At 42.2% G+C, this 21,376-nt stretch overlaps 1 protein-coding gene across 1 annotated transcript in view; it reads left to right on the top strand.

Moving 5' to 3' along the window:
- LOC124605267 (collagen alpha-1(XV) chain-like) overlaps window positions 1-20,929 on the top strand; it is a 228,357-nt gene extending 207,428 nt beyond the window's left edge. The window contains exons 10-12 of the mRNA XM_047136831.1: window positions 5,317-5,511; window positions 13,759-13,874; window positions 17,458-20,929. Coding sequence (XP_046992787.1) covers window positions 5,317-5,511; window positions 13,759-13,874; window positions 17,458-17,764 — 618 coding nt within the window. The 3' untranslated portion in view covers window positions 17,765-20,929. The remainder of the gene's footprint in view (window positions 1-5,316; window positions 5,512-13,758; window positions 13,875-17,457) is intronic.
- The last annotated feature ends 447 nt before the right edge of the window (window positions 20,930-21,376 follow it).

Below are 21,376 nucleotides of genomic sequence, written 5' to 3'. Positions count from 1 at the left end.
AGTCTGCCCAGGTAATAATGGCCGTATACTTTTGATCAGATAATGTAGATGGAGTAACGATGTATCTATGTATTCCTACTGACAATATTGTACTCAGTCATAAATCTTCCAGTAATAGACGTTCATTGTAACACAAATACCCTTCATGCTCCCAAGTTGGCACAGAGCGCCTGACATGTCGAATGTTGGGTTCCACGGACAATGCTTACGAACACGTCGTTAGTTGTGGTATCGACCATTAAGTAACTGAAACCTTCCGTCAGACATAGAGAATTACTACCTCATCTTTCTGACTGACGAATTGCTTCTGTTACTCTCTGGACCATTCCACAAGTTACGTACACTGAAAATTTGGCGTGACAGGTGTCTTCTATGATTTGTAGAATGCTTCGACACAGCTCTGCTTTTGCTATAGTTGTACTGGCTACAACTGTAAAATTACGTCCTTTAGAGCAGCTTTATAACTTAAACATAACAATAAAGATCTTTCTGCTGGTGTCTTTAGTCCACAGACATGTTACATACAGCTTTCCACCTTAGTCTCGCCTGTGCATACCTATCCATCTCTGCATAACTGTAGCTTCCTACATACACTTAATCTGCTTATTGTAGTGGAGCCTTCATTCTTATATTCATGACGACATTAATTATATATTCATGTCTTGGAATGTGTCCTAATAACAGATTTTTTTAAATCAGTTTCTTCCATAAAATTCTTTTATTTCCACTTTGTTTCAGGAGGATGTCTTTAGATCTACACTCCCATTTTCAACAGTTTTCTGTAGCATAAATTGTAAAAAGATGCTGTTCCCTTCCTATTGTACTGTTTATCCTCCATGTTTCGTTTCGGTACAGGGCTAGGCTCCGCACAAATAGTTTCAGAAAATCTTCCTACAATATAAATTTATATTCAGTGTATATATATCTTTTCCAGCAAACGTTTTTTTGTTCTTGTTTCAACTCTGCATTTTGTATGTTCTTCATTTCTGCTATCATATGTTATTCAAATCCCCAAATAGCGAAATTAGTTGCTGCGTTTAATGTTCCATTTCTTTATCATGTCCTTTTATTCGACCTATTTTTTTATTACGAGAGTACTGAAGGGCGATCTCTTCTAATTGTTAAAAACCATTCAAAAGCCAAGATCGCACAAAATATATTTTATTGGAGACAACCGATTTTTCTCAGTCTTAGCTGTCACTTTTAGGCCATAAACGTTTTTTGTTGTGTGACATATTGATTTTACGCTGAACATCGTGTACAAGATGTCGACTGACTCAGCACTTACAAACGTTTCTCATCGCTAAAATATTTAAAAACAAACAGCATCTTGTCCAGAAGGCACTGTCCATCTACATATTGTTCACAGATGCTTGTTACGTGAAACAAATACGGTATACGGCCTTTTGGACTACGTGCTGTGCGTTTTTAAACATATCAGCGATGACAGAAGTTTATAATGTGCTGAGTTTTCTCCGCTTGACATCTTGTGCATCAGGTTCAGCGTAAAATGAACTTTTTTACTACAAAAAATATTTAACACCTGAAGACGGCAGTAAAGACTTTGAAACTGGTTGCCTTTTGTGCGACCTTGGCTTTGAGTGGTTTTTAACGATAGTTTTATTCAACTTCATTCTATTACTTTTATTTTTGCCGATGTTCGTCTTATATGCTGTCTTTAAGATACAGTCCATTCCACTCAAATGGTACTCCAGATGCTCTCTCTCCCCTGACAGAACTACAATGTCATCAACAAACCTTAAAGTTTTTATTTCTTCTTCCTGAACGTCAATAACGTTTCGAACATTATCTTTGGTTTCCTTTACTGCTTACTCAACCTATAAACTGAGTGTAGGATACAACTTTGTTTCGCTCCCATCAGAAGCACTGCCCCATTTTCAAGTCTTTCCACACTCATAATTTCAGTATGGTTTCAGCTGCAGTTACAACTAACATTTGATTAAGTAATCAATTCAATGTCCTATGGCTCATTTGCACGATAAATGTTAATGATGTGGAGCGAGTCATTTTACATTCACATCACAAGTTTATTTGTAAATTTGACTAAGCTGATGATTCAAAATCTTAATTCTTTTATTTTATTTTTTTAATATGATGATGTGAGATAGTAATTGCAACCCACCACCTTTTACATGTTCCAATAATAGAAATTCCTCTACAGAATGGAATGTTGTGATGGAGAAACTTTTCAGTTTGACTAATTTTGCTTTGCTGTGTATCAACATTTTAAATCACTGCATAAGTGATCAAAATTTTTGGTTGCAGCTTTGTTCCCCGTGTTTCACGCTAACGACAAATCCCATTGTGGAGTAATGAATGTCATTTCTCTTGTGGTCTTGTATTTATGTACATCATTGTTCCCCTTGAACAGCAGTGGATTATTTACAACATACTTCATTGGGGGGGTGGGGGGATAAATGCGCTGCGAAGCAGTATTCAAAATGCTTAACTCCTTAAACATGTCTAGAAGGTGATTGTGTGTGAACACCACATATTATCGTCATGGCACGTGTTTGAACAATGAAGACTTTCTTTCATTAAGCTGAGTTACCCCACATAACTGAATGAATTGATGCAAAATATGTCAACTTACTGTGTGTCTCTTTCCAAGATTTTCAACGATCCTAAGTGCAAATGTGGCTGAACTAAATAGTTTTAGGAATTTCAAAACGTGGTTTTTCCATTTCAAATTCTCATCAATAAGGACACCTAAGTCTTCATTATTTTCTCATAATGTGCTACATTTATCATTTGTGTAGTGCGTCTCTATGTGGATAACTGAATATTTTATGATTTTTAAAATTGAAAGTGAGGTCATTCACAATAAATCAGTTAGCAGCACTTTTAAGAACATTGCTTACCATACCTTCTGTCGATGTATACGCTTGCATGTTAGATGGAAGATTGTTTACATGTATGAGGAACAGTAGTAGAACTAAAATTGACCTGTGGGAATACCATAACTGATTTCTCCCCAGTCAATAGAATCTCCACTGATTATGTTGCTTGAACTACTTCTGTATTCTTTTGTTCGATATGACATTATATATTGGTTGGCTATATCATCAATCGCATAAAACGCAGTCTGTTGAGGAGAGGCAAGAAGTTATTGACATCTCTAACATATTTTGCAGAGCGCTTCAACATTGACAAATTCCAATGTCTTTGGAAAAATGGCTTGAGATAAGTGATGAATTAACTATTTCAGACAAGGGACGGCTTCTTACACAGGAACATATCTTTAGTACTATGTTGGAAGTGTAATCAGAATGAAATGAGTTTTTATTTTTGAGAGAATATGCAATGTTCTTAATTTCAAAAGAAAAAGTTGGTAACACATTATATAACAGAATTTTATGGCACTTGCATTTTCAGCACACTGCTGCGATTTTCCTTTTTGTCTGTTTGTTCATAATTTTCCACTGTATTTCTAAAATTATAATTGAATGTATTTGCTATCTGTGACTCATCATTTATAGCTTTTCCATTTATATTCGGTAGTGAGGTTACCCTGTTCTGTGGCCAGTTGTCCTGTCTTTCGTTTCAATACATTCTATGTAGTCTTTAAGTCTGTGATCGGAATTACTGATATGTGATATATGTGCATGTGTCTTAACATTTTTTTAAAATTCTTAGTAATTTTATTTATACTGTACAATACTTAAGGATGTTTGCTTGTTCTTGCTAGCAAATGAAGGTCTCTTTTCCTTTGACTAGATACTACTGATACTTCACATCCTCTAGTGAGCTAAGATTTTTTACATGACAGTTTAATGTCCTTCCCGATTAACTTATGCAGAAACGTATTATCAAAACATGGTATGAATTTATCATGGAATAGATTAAATTTTATGTGAGCATGTGGTTCACTGTAAATTTCATCCCACTTCATCTCTTGTAAACTATTCTCAGAAACACTTGTTCTAGGGTGACTAATTATTGCAGATGATTTTTGCGTAGCAGTATCAGTACTGTAAGACTACCTTATTTACTGTGCATCATAAACAGAAACAACGTTTGTTACTCCTTATACAGTTGTTATACAATTATTTTCTTGATTTCAGCTTCAAAATAAAAAAAATTGTGAATCACAATCATACTGTCTTTATCCGCCTTTGTTGGAATGTTTATTACTGAGATACTTAGTTAAAATTTAGGATGCAAATAAGGTTTCCAGATTTTTTTTTCCTGTGTAAATCCTTTAGAAAATCTACGTTGAAATCACCGCAAACTATTAACTGCTGTCTGGCAGATAGCTTGCTAAGGAATCCAAATTACTGGCAAACAGTTCAAAATTTCCAAGTGGGCAAATAGAGTTACAATCGAAACCGAACTAATTTTCAGCACTAACCTACAAGCACACACTTCTCTGTAGTGATCATTACAAAATCTATTTGGCTCTGAGCACTATGGGACTTAACATCTGTGGTCATCAGTTCCCTAGAACTTAGAACTACTTAAACCTAACTAACCTAAAGACATCACACACATCCATGCCCGAGGCAGGATTCGAACCTGCGACCGTAGCGGTCACGCGGTTCAAGACTGAAGCGCCTAGAACCGCACTGCCACACTGGCCGGCTGTTTGTCTCCATGTTTTGAAATTCTGTTCGGTCTTAATAAATACAACGATTCCTCCTTTTCCCATATTAGTGATACATTAGTAAGATGCTAGAGTGAAAACCTTCATGTTTAATGTCTCTATCACCTGTGGTTTTGTGGAGTTGAAATAGGCACAGAATATCTACCTTTTCAGAGAACAAAAAGCTTTTTTATTTAATTGATCAGTCCTGTAATATTCTGATGACGTTAGTACACCTTACCTTCCTGTGGACTCTTAAGCATTTGTGGGGTTCATCCGTTATTTTAACTTATAGCACAGCAGGTTTCGCCAATGATGATTCTAATGCAAAAAGAGGTTCTGCTCTGTTTGCAGCAACTGCAGTGATCTGGCTTTGTGTGGGTCCCTGTATTTTGTCAGGATATAGAACAGTGTATCACAAACAACTTTAACAACAGGAATAAAGATATGCTTGTGACAGGACCTAACACAGTTGGCTGTTATCTGAATCAGTAAATGTGTTTCTATGGTCCGAGTAATGTTTGTGTAGTAGTTGACACAGTACGGATAGAATAGATAAAAACAAGGGACCTAAGATTGAACCTTGTGGGATACCAAAATGAAATGTAACGTTTGTTTGGAAGTTTACACCGTATGGAAAAAATAGATAAAAATAATGGACCTAAGATGGAACCTTGTGGGACACCAAAATCGGAGCCCTCCTGTGCCCGCAGCTCCGGCTGGCGGCGCTGAACGAGCCGCTGTCGGGTGACATGCACGGCATCCGGGGCGCGGACAATGCGTGCTACCGGCAGGCGCGCAGGGCCGGCTTCCGGGGCACCTTCCGGGCGCTGCTGGCGTCGCGCGTCCAGAACGCAGACTCCATAGTGCGGCCTGCAGACCGCTCGCTGCCCGTCGTCAACACCAAGGTACCGCTCTCTGCTCTCTCTGTTACAGCAGGTCTAACGTGCCATTCAAATCTAATAATATTCATCAAATGACATTGCTGTTGGAAGCTGTGGATCCTATAGCGGCTTTAAACAAATTGTCGACTTCATGCAACTGGCAGTTAACATTTAACAAGCATCTGATTAACCCATTGTCACTATTCTTACAGAGCATGGAAAATATTTTATTTTTAGCTTCGAGTTGTTGTTAGTCATTGTAACACAATGGATGGGCTGATAAACATACCAAAAATCAGATAAGCGCTGTGAACAAGAATGGAAAGCCTTTTACGTTTAATTTAACTATCTTAATTGCGCCTGTAGCAGAGTGCTGACGATGGAAAGCTCTCATATCGCCTAACTATGGTCATCAGAACTGAGATTGGTGAAAATAATACAAACAATCGTAATGTGTGACCGCATTACTAAAGTGTAGTATGTATCTCCCCTGGGGGTAGTCCATCGGAGTGTCATGGGGCCGTTTCTGTTCACAGTATATGTAGACGTGTTACAGTGAGTAACAGCTGAAGCTCAGTGTGACTGTTAGCAAACGATGCTGTTTTTTCTAAAATGGTAGATGCCACAAAACTACAGCGAAGTTTGGGAAGTCTTGTAGAGGACCGGCGGTAGGCAGTTGGCACCGAACGTAGAGAACGCAAGATATTGCGTATGAACAATGTACGAGATCAATTACCGTTCGAGTCTACTGTACGCAATAAATCACTGGAAACAGTAGCAACCGTAAAGGATCTGGGAATAATACTTCAGAGAGCCATAAATTGGAATGGCCACATAAAACGTATTGTACGAAGTGCAGACGCCAGGTTCAGATTCATCGGTAAAATAACGAAGTAATATAACTCATGCACGAAAAATAGGGGCTTAATAAGTGTTACTTTAAAAGATTCTTGCTTGTATTCATAAAGGACATAGGCAAGAACCAAAGAAGAGCGGCATGTCCGTCACCTGATCGTAAGCGCAAGTCCGTTACAGAGATGCTTCACAAACTCTTCTGCCAGACGTTAAAAGAGAGGCGTTGTGCATTAGGGAAATGTTTGCTACTGAGTTTGTGGGAGCGTATACTCTAAGAACTGTGGAGCAACATTCTACCAGTTCACACACGTTTCGCGAAATGACTGTAGCGACAAAATCGGAGAAATAATCCTGCTCCGTCCATTGCTGACAAATAGTGTCTATTCACTATGACTTTTACGACTTACGCGAAGGTAAATGGTTTATTGAGAAGCTAGGATTTCACACTACTACAGTGTTAAAAAAATATGATTTTTGAACTGCGTATTTAGATCAAAATCAACCGAGAAACGTTATATAAATCACAAATCAAGCGAAATAAAAATTATCATTATTCTTTTCTAACAATGAACGTAAATCTACTGACGAAAAAATAAGTTCGTAAGTCGTTCCTTGTGGCGATAACACATTAGACCTTCTGGTGACAAATAGACTCGAACTATTTGAAACAGTTAACGCAGAACAGGGTATCAGCGATCATAAAGCGGTTAGTGCATCGATGATTTCAGCTGTAAATAGAAATATTAAAAAAGGTAGGAAGATTTTTCTGTTTAGCAAAAGTGACAAAAAACAGATTTCAGAGTACCTGACGGCTCAACACAAAAGTTTTGTCTCAAGGACAGATAGTGTTGAGGATCAGTGGACAAAGTTCAAAACCATCGTACAATATGCGTTAGATGAGTATGTGCCAAGCAAGATCGTAAGAGATGGAAAAGAGCCACCGTGGTACAACAACCGAGTTAGAAAACTGCTGCGGAATCACAGGGAAATTCACAGCAAACATAAACATAGCCAAAGCCTTGCAGACAAACAAAAATTACGCGAAGCGAAATTGAAACATCCCCTTAGAAAAATTATAAATGACTGTGCTTAAACTGACACACAATATTTTTAGCGCAACGCTGTCTGACTTTCAAAAATCCCTACAAAAGAATGGCCCTGGCTTACAATAACCTATACCTTTCATGAATCACTTACCTCACAAAAATCTTCGTTACTCAAACTAATGCAATACAGCGTGCGCCAATACTGCCAGCTGAATAAAAGATTCTAACTGCTGAAGGCACTAACTAGTCATAGGCATAGTTAACAAATGAAAGATTTTGATGGAGAACGGACAATTTATTTACCTTAATAGTGTTCAAAAGTCATAATATATATATCAGTTCATGACATCCAGTCTTACAAATTTACTCTTTCTGATGGACACACGTCCAAATCGTCCGCTCTCAAAATTCTGCCATCTCTCTCCCCACATCCACCACTGCTGGCGGCTCACCTCCAACTGCGCAACGCTACACGCTGTTCAAATCTAACTGCCCAACACTACAATAACAATGTTCCAACAATGCAAATCAGCCATAGACTGCGCACACCACAGTCAGTGATTTTCATAAGAGGGCTACGTGGCGTTACCAACATAAAAACCTAAACAGCCTACTTACAAAATGTAGTGTGAGGAGGGCTATGCGAGAGGCGTTCAATGAATTCGAAGGTAAAGTTGTATGTACTGACTCGGCAGAAAATCCTAAGAAATTTTGGTCTTATGTCAAAGCGGTAGGTGGATCAAAACAAAATGTCCAGACACTCTGTGACCAAAATGATACTGAAACAGAGGATGACAGACTAAAGGCCGATATACTAAATGTATTTTTCCTATTTTTCCAAAGCTGTTTCACAGAGGAAGACTGCATTGTAGTTCCTTCTCTAGATTGTCGCACAGATGACAAAATGATAGATATCGAAATAGATGACAGAGGGATAGAGAAACAATTAAAATCGCTCAAAAGAGGAAAGGCCGCTGGACCTGATGGGATACCAGTTCGATTTTACACAGAGTACGCGAAGGAACTTGCCCCCCTTTCTTGCAGCGGTGTACCGTAGGTCTCTAGAAGAGCGTAGCGTTCCAAAGGATTGGAAAAGGGCACAGGTCATTCCCGTTTTCAAGAAGGGACGTCGAACAGATGTGCAGAACTATAAACCTATATCTCTAACGTCGATCTGTTGTAGAATTTTGGAACACGTATTATGTTAGAGTATAATGACTTTTCTGGAGACTAGAAATCTACTCTGTAGGAATCAGCATGGGTTTCGAAAAAGAAGATCGTGTGAAACCCAGCTCGCGCTATTCGTCCACGAGACTCAGAGGGCCATAGACACGGACTCCCAGGTAGATGCCGTGTTTCTTGACTTCCGCAAGGCGTTCGATACAGTTCCCCACAGTCGTTTAATGAACAAAGTAAGAGCATATGGACTATCAGACCAATTGTGAGATTGGATTGAAGAGTTCCTAGATAACAGAACGCAGCATGTCATTCTCAATGGAGAGAAGTCCTCCGAAGTAAGAGTGATTTCAGGTGTGCCGCAGGGGAGTGTCGTAGGACCGTTGCTATTCAAAATATACATAAATGACCTTGTGGATGACATCGGAAGTTCACTGAGGCTTTTTGCGGATGATGCTGTGGTATATCGAGAGGTTGTAACAATGGAAAATTGTACTGATATGCAGGAGGACCCGCAGCGAATTGACACATGGAGCAGAGAATGACAATTGAATCGCAATGTAGACAAGTGTAATGTGCTGCGAATACATAGAAAGAAAGATCCCTTATCATTTAGCTACAATATAGCAGGTCAGCAACTGGAAGCAGTTAATTAAATAAATTATCTGGGAGTACGCATTAGGAGTGATTTAAAATGGAATGATCATATAAAGTTGATCGTCGGTAAAGCAGATGCCAGGCTGAGATTCATTGGAAGAATCCTAAGGAAATGCCATCCGAAAACAAAGGAAATAGGTTACAGTAAGCTTGTTCGCCCACTGCTTGAATACTGCTCAGCAGTGTGGGATCCGTACTAGATAGGGTTGATAGAAAAGATTGAGAACATCCAACGGAGAGCAGCGCGCTTCATTACAGGATCATTTAGTTATCGCGAAAGCGTTACGGAGATGATAGATAAACTCCAGTGGAAGACTGCGGGAGAGACGCTCAGTAGCTCGGTACGGGTTTTTGCTGAAGTTTCGAAAACATACCTTCACCGAAGAGTCAAGCAGTATATTGCTCCCTCCTACGTATATCTCGCGAAGAGAACCATGAGCATAAAATCAGAGAGATTAGAGCCCACACAGAGGCATACCGATAATCCTTCTTTCCACGAACAATACGAGACTGGAATAGAACGGAGAACCGATAGAGGTACTCAGGGTACCCTCCGCCACACACCGTCAGGTGGCTTGCGGAGTATGGATGTAGATGTAGATATAACAATCGTTCGCATGACTACATGCCTCTCCCTTCTCCTTTTCTTTTCATTCCCAGCCTAATTCCCTCTCCCACTTCATACTGTTTCTTTATCGTTTTGTGTACTCTTCTAGCCCTAGTAGTAATTTCAACCATTCATACCCCACTGAGTAGTCGTGAATTTATTATAGCACTGAAAGTTTACACGTTTTCATGAACTATTACGTTAAGTAAACATAGATAATGTATCGTGAGCTTTTGACAGAAGTGGTAAAACACTGCTTGCAATACAGATGAACTATTTCTCATCGTGCATTAGTGTGCGACTTTTATATCGATCTAGGAATGAATATTTACGCAATGACAAGTTTCACAGCGTGAAAGTCGGAAAAGTGGGTTTTCCTCCTTTAAAAAAATGGTTCAAATGGCTCTGATCACGATGGGACTTAACATCTGTGGTCATCAGTCCCCTAGAACTTAGAACTACTTAAACCTAAATAACCTAAGGACATCACACACATCCATGCCCGAGGCAGGATTCGAACCTGCGACCGTAGCAGTCGCGCGGCTCCGGACTGAGCGCCTAGAACCGCGAGACCACCGCGGCCGGCTTTCCTCCTTTCCCAGAGTGGACAGCCGGGCCGTTCGAGCAGGGAACGCTTGAATGAGCGTGATGCAAGTAGACCGAAAATTTGACGTCTGCCGGACTTTAACGAAACCACGTGCATCAAGCATAAACGGCAGATTCAGACCTCTGTGACGTTGCTAAACGGGTAAAAGGTTGTTCCTCGAGTACGTGAGGAGTGTGGCCCGTCCTCAGTACGAAAACACTTATAGTATGTAACCAAAATTGGTAGCACTGTGTGATATTAGGACAACCGGTTAACACGAGCGACGCGTGTTATTGCCTTATTTTATTTATTCTCTATTAGGGGCTAAACATTGCGATAACTGTGTAGTAGCAAACGCCAAAATCTAGATTTATCTCCGCTATCCATTTTAAGTTGTGTGGCGGAGGGAACTTTGTGTACTGTCTTCGCTTCCACTTTGTGTACTGTCTTCGCTTCACCTCCCCCATTTCCTGTACCAGGCTCCTCAACCACCCCGCTTCCTTTCCTTGTTCCAGTCGCGAAATGATTTTCTTTCACGGTCCTTTGTGAGATATACGAGAAAAAATATATTAGGTAGTTCTTCTCGCAATGTCGACAGTGGACCACATCGCGTTATAGAGCACCTATCTTGCAGCGTTTGCCACTTGACTTGGGCTGCTATCCTTGACTCGTTTCTCGTTCTTACTAAATGAATCCGTGACGAAATATGCTGCTCTTCTTTGAGTCTTCTGTGTTTACCGTAAACAGTACCCAGTAGCGGACACAGGTTGAGACAGGAATCGCTCGAATTAGATTTTTCCCTTATGCGGAGGATTCCTGAGTACTCTTCCAGTGACTCTGAGTCCAGCTTCTACCTTCATTGCGATGCTTATTATATGGCCCTCCCACTGTTCATTGGACACATTCCGCTTATTTAATGGATGAATTAAAAACTGCACCAGTCACTTTAGTACTTTTTAAGGTGCTATATCTTTAGACAGCCTACGATGCTTTGCAGGCTCAATAAAAAAAGCAATCATAGGTTTTTTTGGATCAGTCCGTGATGATGAAAACCTGGATGCAGATTGTCCATGCTAAACATATGAAAGGTGCTTTCAGTAGAAAACGGTAACTATAACATGAGAAAATACACCTACAATATTCGCGCGAAAAATTACCGGTGCAGGAAAAATTTTGCTTTAATTACGCATAGCCCTCGACTAGATCCGCGTGAACTCAAATTCACGAGGAAATAGCACCCATCAAAGAGCAGTGTTCACGTTTGAGAGCTGATGCCCATCCCGTCAACATATAAACGCAGTTTTCCGGGAAAGATTTCTGCACAAAGGACAAACGAACATCTGAAGGAAAAACTCGTCTAAAGGGAGCGTTGGATGGCATTCTTGACTAAGAAGCCCCGACCGGTTGGTTCGGCCACGCAGTTCGAAATGTTTTTGCTCTTCGCGCATAATGAAATCTTTACTTCGCGATGCGTGATTTGTGCCTGAATAGTAACTTTTGCATTGTGTTTGTCCTATTTATTGCGATCAGACAGAAAGAGAGGGGAGAGAGAGGTTGTAACTCGGTGTGCCGGCACAGAGCCTACTCCTCTCTAATAGAAACGGGTGGGGAGGGGGGGGGTCTAGACGCCTGGAATTTCACCCAGGACGCTGGCACACCGCCAGGTAATTACACTGCTGGCCCTTAAAATTGCTACACCAAGAAGAAATGCAGATGATCAACGGGTATTCATTGGACAAATATACTATACCACAACTGAGATATGATTACATTTTCACGCAATTTGCGTGCATAGATCCCGATAAATCAGTACCCAGAACAACCACCTCTGGCCGTAGTAACGGCTTAGATACGCCTGGCCATTGACTCAAACAGAGCTTGGATGACGAGTACAGGTACAGCTGCCCATGCAGCTACAACGCGATACCACAGTTCATCACGAGTAGTGACTGGCGTAATGTGACGAGCCAGTTGCTAGGCCACAATTGACCAGACGTTTCCAATTGGTGAGAGATGTGGAGAATGTGCTGGCCAGGGCAGCAGTCGAACATTTTCTGTATCTAGAAAGGCCCGTACAGGACCTGCAACATGCGGTCGTACATTATCCTGCTGAAGTGTAGGGTTTCGCAGGGATCGAATGAAGGGTAGAGCCACAGGTCGTAACACATCTGAAATGTAAACTCCATGTTCAAAGTGCCGTCAATGCGAACAAGAGGTGACCGAGACGTGTAAGCAATGGCACCCCATACCACCACGCCGGGTGATACGCCAGTATGGCGATGACGAATACACGCTTCCAATGTGCGTTCACCGCGATGTCGCCCAACACGGATGCGACCATCATGATGCTGTAAACAGAACCTGGATTCATCCGAAGAAATGACGATTTGCCATTCGTGCACCCAGGTTTGTTGTTGAGTACACCATCGTAGGCGCTCCTGTCTGTGATGCAGCGTCAAGGGTAACCGCAGACATGGTCTCCGAGCTGATAGTCCATGCTGGTGCGAACGTCGTCGTACTGTTCGTGCAGATGGTTGTTTTCTTGCAAACGTCCCCACCTGTTGACTCAGGGATCGAGACATGGCAGCACGATCCGCTACAGCCATGTGGATAAGATGCCTGTCATCTAGACTGCTAGTGATACGAGGCCGTTGGGATCCAGCACGGCGTTCCGTATTACCCTCCTGAACCCACCGATTTCATATTCTGCTAACAGTCATTGGATTTCGACCAACGCTAGCAGCAGTGTCGCGATACAATAAACCGCAATCGCGATAGGCTACAATCCGAGCTTTAACAAAGTCGGAAACCTGATGGTACGCATTTCTCCTCGTTACACGAGGCATCACAACATCGTTTCACCAGGCAACGCCGGTCAATTGCTGTTTGTGTATGAGAAATCAGTTGGAAACTTTCCTCATTTCAGCACGTTGTAGGTGTCGCCACCGGCTCCAGCCTTGTGTGAATGCTGTGAAAAGCTAATAATTTGCATATTACAGCATCTTCTTGCTGTCGATTAAATTTCGCGCCTGACGCGTCATCTTCGTGGTGTAGCAACTTTAATGGCCAGTAGTGTAGGCCGTCACCTCTAGATGCGGGGGTGGGATTCGAAGCAACTACCTCCGAGCGCCACCACAACACAATGCGTTAGCGACCTCGACGAAGGACGACAATTGTGTCCTCTAAGCTGACTGTAATTTATGTTTTTCACTCGGTAAGTTACGATTTACTCTACTCCAAGAAAATACTATAAAGAGCTTAATGAAGCGGTCATAAATCTTCCCCAGACGAGCGATCTGTGCTGTGTATCTCATTGTACTTACAATATGCTTCTCTGTTTGCAGGGCGAAATCTTGTTCACTTCGTGGAGAGATATGTTCAACGGCGACGAAGCACCCTTCCCGAGAGCAGCGAGAATTTTCAGCTTCAACGGCAAGAACATCATGACCGACTACGGCTGGTAAGTCCATTTGTTGAGGTCTAATCAGTAACACAGCTCTGTCGCTGTGCTTTATGAAAGCGACAGACGTTAAGTGCCTGTGGGCAACTAGATGAGCTGTTTCTTTCTTTGGCCGAGCGGGATTAGCCAAGCGATAGAAGGCGCTGCAGTCATGGACTGTGCGGCTGGTCCCGGCGGAGGTTCGTGTCCTCCCTCGGGCATGGGTGTGTGTGTGTTTGTCCTTAGGATAATTTAGGCTAAGTAGTGTGTAAGCTTAGGGACTGATGACCTTAGCGGTTAAGTCCCTTAAGATTTCACACACATTTGAAAGTTTTTTTTTGTTTCTTTCTTTTCTTATATAGCAGCATTTGCCTTCTGCACATATGATGGGCGCTCGATAAGTAACGCAACAAATGTTTCTTCTTGACTAATTTCGTTTGATAAACGAAGAATTTGTTGTGGGACGTCGTGCAGCATTCCTGCTTCAACCCCTATAGTTTCACGAATTTCGTATAAGTGGCGGCGCTATTCATAGACTTTAAAATGGCATCTTGACGGAGGTGCGTCCCAAGCAGAGAGCTGTCTTTTAGTTGAAAAGAAGAGCATTGCAGGCGCTTGCAGAGTGACTACGGAGACGTGACGGTGAACAAAAGCACGGTGAGTCGTTGGACGAGGGTGTCACCATCGCAACAAGTTCGCGTAAACCTATCCGATCTCGCGCCTGCCGGCCGACCGCACACATCTGTGACACCTGCGATGTTGGAACGTGAGGACACTCTCACTGGAGGTTACTGATTATCACCATCAAACACCTCGCTGCACAACTGGACGTCTCTGTCGCTAGGCACTCTCGTCCATTACTTGGGATACTCAAAAGTGCCCGCTGTGTTCCTCGCAGAAGAACATAAAAAGCAACGGAGGACCATCTGTGCGGAATTGCTTGCGCGTTACGAGACTGATGGTGACAGTTTTATGTCGAACGTTGATCCATCACTTCGGATCGTAAGCAAACCAGCGAACCATGGTGTGGCGCCGCACCACCTCTCGTCTGAAGAAAAAGTTCGAAGTTGCACCCTCAGACGGTAAAGGTGTGGCGACCGTCTTCTGGGACTCAGGAGGGGTTATTCTGTTTGATGACCTCTCTCATGGTGCAATGATGATGCTGTAATTTACCGTCTAGTAAGGTCATCCGAAGACCAGTATCAGTTGCAAAGCGATTTAGAAAAGATTGCTGTATGGTGTGGCTGGTGGCAGTTGACGCTAAGTAACGAAAAGTGTGAGGTGATCCACACGAGTTCCAAAAGAAATCCGTTGGAATTCGATTACTCGATAAATAGTACAATTCTCAAGGCTGTCAATTCAACTAAATACCTGGTTGTTAAAATTACGAACAACTTCAGTTGGAAAGACCACATAGATAAAATTGTGGGGAAGGCGAGCCAAAGGTTGCGTTTCATTGGCAGGACACTTAGAAGATGCATCAAGTCCACTAAAGAGACAGCTTACACTACACTCGTTCGTCCTCTGTTAGAATATTGCTGCGCGGTGTGGGATCCTTACTTGGTGGGACTGACGGAGGACATCGAAAAGGTGCAAAAAAGGGCAGCTCGTTTTGTATTATCACATAATAGGGGAGAGAGTGTGGCAGATATGATACGCGAGTTGGGATGGAAGTCATTAAAGCAAATACGTTTTTCGTCACGGCGAGATCTACACTCCTGGAAATTGAAATAAGAACACCGTGAATTCATTATCCCAGCAAGGGGAAACTTTATTGACACATTCCTGGGGTCAGATACATCACATGATCACACTGACAGAACCACAGGCACATAGACACAGGCAACAGAGCATGCACAATTTTGGCACTAGTACAGTGTATATCCACCTTTCGCAGCAATGCAGGCTGCTATTCTCCCATGGAGACGATCGTAGAGATGCTGGATGTAGTCCTGTGGAACGGCTTGCCATGCCATTTCCACCTGGCGCCTCAGTTGGACCAGCGTTCGTGCTGGACGTGCAGACCGCGTGAGACGACGCTTCATCCAGTCCCAAACATGCTCAATGGGGGACAGATCCGGAGATCTTGCTGGCCAGGGTAGTTGACTTACACCTTCTAGAGCACGTTGGGTGGCACGGGATACATGCGGACGTGCATTGTCCTGTTGGAACAGCACGTTCCCTTGCCGGTCTAGGAATGGTAGAACGATGGGTTCGATGACGGTTTGGATGTACCGTGCACTATTCAGTGTCCCCTCGACGATCACCGGTGGTGTATGGCCAGTGTAGGAGATCGCTCCCCACACCATGATGCCGGGTGTTGACCCTGTGTGCCTCGGTCGTATGCAGTCCTGATTGTGGCGCTCACCTGCACGGCGCCAAACACGCATACGACCATCATTGGCACCAAGGCAGAAGCGACTCTCATCGCTGAAGACGACACGTCTCCATTCGTCCCTCCATTCACGCCTGTCGCGACACCACTGGAGGCGGGCTGCACGGTGTTGGGGCGTGAGCGGAAAACGGCCTAACGGTGTGCGGGACCGTAGCCCAGCTTCATGGAGACGGTTGCGAATGGTCCTCGCCGATACCCCAGGAGCAACAGTGTCCCTAATTTGCTGGGAAGTGGCGGTGCGGTCCCCTACGGCACTGCGTAGGATCCTACGGTCTTGGCGTGCATCCGTGCGTCGCTGCGGTCCGGTCCCAGGTCGACGAGCAAGTGCACCTTCCGCCGACCACTGGCGACAACATCGATGTACTGTGGAGACCTCACGCCCCACGTGTTGAGCAATTCGGCGGTACGTCCACCCGGCCTCCCGCATGCCCACTATACGCCCTCGCTCAAAGTCCGTCAACTGCACATACGGTTCACGTCCACGCTGTCGCGGCATGCTACCAGTGTTAAAGGCTGCGATGGAGCTCCGTATGCCACGGCAAACTGGCTGACACTGACGGCGGCGGTGCATAAATGCTGCGCAGCTAGCGCCATTCGACGGCCAACACCGCGGTTCCTGGTGTGTCCGCTGTGCCGTGCGTGTGATCATTGCTTGTACAGCCCTCTCGCAGTGTCCGGAGCAAGTATGGTGGGTCTGACACACCGGTGTCAATGTGTTCTTTTTTCCATTTCCAGGAGTGTATTTACGAAATTTCAGTCACCAACCTTATCTTCCGAATGCGAAAATATTTTGTTGAGCCGAACCTACATAGGTAGGAATGATCTTCAAAATAAAATAAGAGAAATTAGAGCTTGAACAGAAAGGTTTAGGTGGTCGTTTTTCCCGCGCGCTGTTCGGGAGTAGAATGGTAGAGAGATAGTATGATTGTGGTTCGATGAACCCTCTGGCAAGCACTTAAATGTGAATTGCAGAGTAGTCATGTAGATGTAGATGTAGATGTAGATGTAGAATATTAATATAGACCAAAGAACCGTCCGTTCACATTGAGAGGGACATTACAAAGGGTAGATTCATTACGTCCCGGTATGTTGCATAGACACTCCATCCTCATCAAAATGCGTGACAATATTTGCAATTAGCGTACATCCTGTGACTGTGAGAGCGGTACGAACCGAGGAAGCGAGCCGACGCAGAGACGGCTGTTGCAGGTCGAAGAAGCTGGTGTGGCACGGCTCGACACCGGAGGGTGAGCGCAAGATGGACGCCTACTGCGACGCGTGGCAGTCGACGAGCGGCGAGGGCCTGGCGTCGCCCTTAGCGTCGGGACGGCTGCTGGCGCAGGAGCGGTTCGCGTGCGGCGCGCGGCTCGCCGTGCTCTGCATCGAGGCCAGCAGCCAGCTGCCGGCCAGGAGGCGGCGCCGCGGCGCCGGGAGCGGCGGCGGGGGCGGCGACGACGATGACGACGACGGCGACGAAGCGGGAGAGTACCGGCCGCTGGACGACGAGCACCAGTGAGAGCGGGTGGCGAGCTGGTCCACCGAGTCTCACCTGCAGATGAACGGTCAATACAGAGCAGACAAGAGTGTGTGCTGCGAGTTTTGGACAACTGCGGATGAAACTCAACCCCCCATAATCGTCTGACTCTTGTGTACTTGCGTAGGCTTCCACCCGTGAAAATCAGATAGTATGTGTTCATCACGGAAATAGTAAATTTTAACATTTTTCGTACACTCTTGCATAAAACGCCCATTGCACTTACAAACTATTACAGATCGTTTCTGTTACTGGTTCACATGATACCGCTCTACAAATAGAAAAAAAGTATGAAATCTTCATTTTCTTTCTTACATGTAATTCCCTCCTTCGATCTAATCAGTTGATGTTTCAATTTTTTTCACAAGTACCCTGACTGAGGTAAAAATTACTATGAACATTACACCTACTAACAACTTACATAAAAAAACTGAAAACTGTTCTTCACTTTTCCGTTTCCGACTTCCCCTTTTTGAAAGATAGATCCCCTCTTCCGTCTAATTTGTTGTGGTTTCTATTTTTATCATAAGGGCCCTGAGCGAGGTAAAAATGTTAACATGACACCTCTTAACACTGAAAAACTTCTTAACAACGTTGTTCTCCACTTGCCTCTTTCCAGTAAATATGATTACTGCAGTTTTAATTTTATAATCTAGGCAGTTAATATACATTGTTATCTACCTATCTATGTATCCCACAAGGATCCATGCACTATGATTGTGGCAAAATGGTGTGTAATATTCCCTCACTTCACAGAGTGACAAATAATTGTGCCCATACATCTTAATGACCCTTGTAATATCTAGTGATAATTAATGACGCATAATATGGACAACAGTACTTCAAGTATCATATGGATACTCAATACATTTTTTATCTTTGTTGATGTATGTGTGATACTTTTCTAATTCACCTGTCATAAGATGTATCTCTTGACAATGTATGTGATCACTAGTCATCCAAGGCCTTATCAATTAAGTTCATATGAAACTGTTAGATTGAGGAACTGTTAACCTGTAGAAATACTACAGGTATGGCTCTATCTGCTACCATAAATATCTTACCCCTTTTCTCAAGCAGTTGTAAGTCTGCACAGATAGAGGAATTATATTTGATTCATCTTTCTATTATTACTATTCTACTGTATATTAATGAATATCTCTTTATCTAATGAATTCAGTTTTTGATAGACATTCCTTGCAACAAAATTTGCAGAGTATTAATATATACTACTTTATGTCAATGTGGTGAAAACAAGAATTGCTCTCTATATGTTTACCTATATCTTTCCATTAAGTTTGATATACATACGATTTGAATTTTTAGAACTGGTACTACCTATACTTTCTTCTATGACTGTCAATGGTATGAATGCTGCAGTGATACATAATGCACTTTCCCAGATGACAAAATGTTACGTGATGTTTAGAACATAAATTTCTTGAACTATACTTCCTCATCATGGGAACGCATCCTAAATGTTTTAGAATACAGCAAACGTTACTTGGGATAATTTTGGTAGGCTTCCCATCATAACAAAAATAATATGTAGGTTCGATTTATCCTTTGAATAGAAATAACATGTACAGTAAATTTATTTCAACATAACTTCCCATAAAAATTCTTTTTTACTCAAATATTAACTGTTTATACTTATATAGCGTTTTAATCAAACAATGTCAAAATAATATTTTCATTCTGCACTTGATTACTATTTCAGGGATGATGATGAAATGATTTAATTTTCGAAACATACTTAAATGTACTGACAGAGACAACACATTTTTCAACTCTGAGACATGTAGTGCATTTATCAACAACAAGAATTACCGTCCTTAATTTTATAAGCTTACACTGAATGCTCATCTACATGTTACTTAATTGGACAATACCAGGTTCTGAGTTTCCTGGGGTATATTTAAACCTACTATTTGTTAGGACAGACTCTATTAAAGCTACCTTAAACTTGAAAAGAGTTTATAATACTTAATGATTCAAGAAGAAAAAGGTGTAATTTTAACTTGTGACACTGAAGATAGATTGTACATTAGTTGGGAGTGTATATAACAAACGTGTTACATTTACAGAGAATAATAAGAGTGACTTTATTTTTCAACGCTTTAGTGTGCTACACGAGGCAATATTGGCACAAATATTCCCAAAGACTGGCAAGTTCATAAGATATGTGTGTACAGAATGTTGTTTAGTGCTTTCACCAGACACCTATTTTAAAGTCGCTGTAAGAGATGTAGAGCTGTAGGAATGGAAGAGTTGAGTGACTTTTAAGGTAGAAGATCGACTGTGTTGTGCGCAGTAGCCAGCTTATACGTGGCGATGCAATACTGAGCCCTGTTCAGAATCCGGCCGCTTTAATTTTTGTACAAACTTGAGAGCGTTCCTTACTTATAAACGTACCATAACTGCAGATATACTATCTACCGTCTGCATAACATGAATATTTGTAAAGTTGTGAATGAAGAAATGTCTGACCATGGCTTCACTGATACTGTTTAATTCCGCTCCTTCTCTTACACTATTCGCGTCGACAAGTAATGTTTCTATTCAGGGATCTCTTTCTACTTATAGAATAGATATAAAATATCCCTTGACAAGGCGAACAATTCCACTGCCATGTATTACTTGATATTTGCCGTAATATAAGATGTACTTACAGTCGAACTGTTAAACATTTTTTCTCTAATTAATTTTACATATCCACGACTATTTAACATTTCTTCTTCGTACTTCAAAGACTTGCAAAAGATTTTATTATTGTTTCAAAAACGTGGAAATGTGATGCGTATCTGTTCAATGAACAATGAAGCTAAAGTGTTACTTCACATTTTCATGCAACTGAAATCGTTATACGTTCTGGCGTGTGCAGTCATTCGGCTGCCTACCTTACTTTCTCATTTTTGCAAAAGGGGCGTTAAAACCACGGATAAAACCTAGGAAACTTAAAATGTCTGGAACGTCATGTAAGAATGGAAGTTCTTAAATGTTGTCTAACTGTTAAACAACATCGTTCCTTCTGTAACGTATACATTTTTGTCTAGTTAAGAATAACATTGTTGATGTTTAGAAGCTGTGTAGATCAATTATGATTTCAGTTACACTGGTATGAGAAATAAATCTATGTCGAGTGTTTACGTGTGTTATTGTTTCTACAAGTAGTCCCGTTACTTCCCATCATAAGTCATTCCATTTTCCAAAGTGTGTGATACTCATTATTCAGCAGTGATGTAACTCATGGAGTGGTGAATTTTCTTCGAGATACGGTGTTTCCAGATGTTTTCTGAGAAATAAGGTGAGTTTTCTAGACTGTGAGCATGCCATCTATACAGACTGTATCACAGTTAACACAGAAACTAAATACACGACACAGCAGGATAAGCACCCTGTTACCACAGGTCCGCGAACTAGCTGCTTGTGAGGTAACTGCTAAAGTGTGGTCATGATACGCCGCTGAATCCATTATGAATTAGTGCCTCACTTAGCACAAACCGTTTAAAATGTAAAATTTTCTATTAAGTTCCATCTGACGGCTCAAATTACACCTATGGCAAACATTAACAAGGGATGAAATACACCTTC

The sequence above is a fragment of the Schistocerca americana genome, chromosome 3 (assembly GCF_021461395.2).
Source record: "Schistocerca americana isolate TAMUIC-IGC-003095 chromosome 3, iqSchAmer2.1, whole genome shotgun sequence".
In the NCBI taxonomy this organism is placed as follows: Eukaryota; Metazoa; Arthropoda; class Insecta; order Orthoptera; family Acrididae; genus Schistocerca; species Schistocerca americana.
Note: the sequence above shows the minus strand (reverse complement) of the source record. Positions and strands in the feature narration are given on the sequence as shown.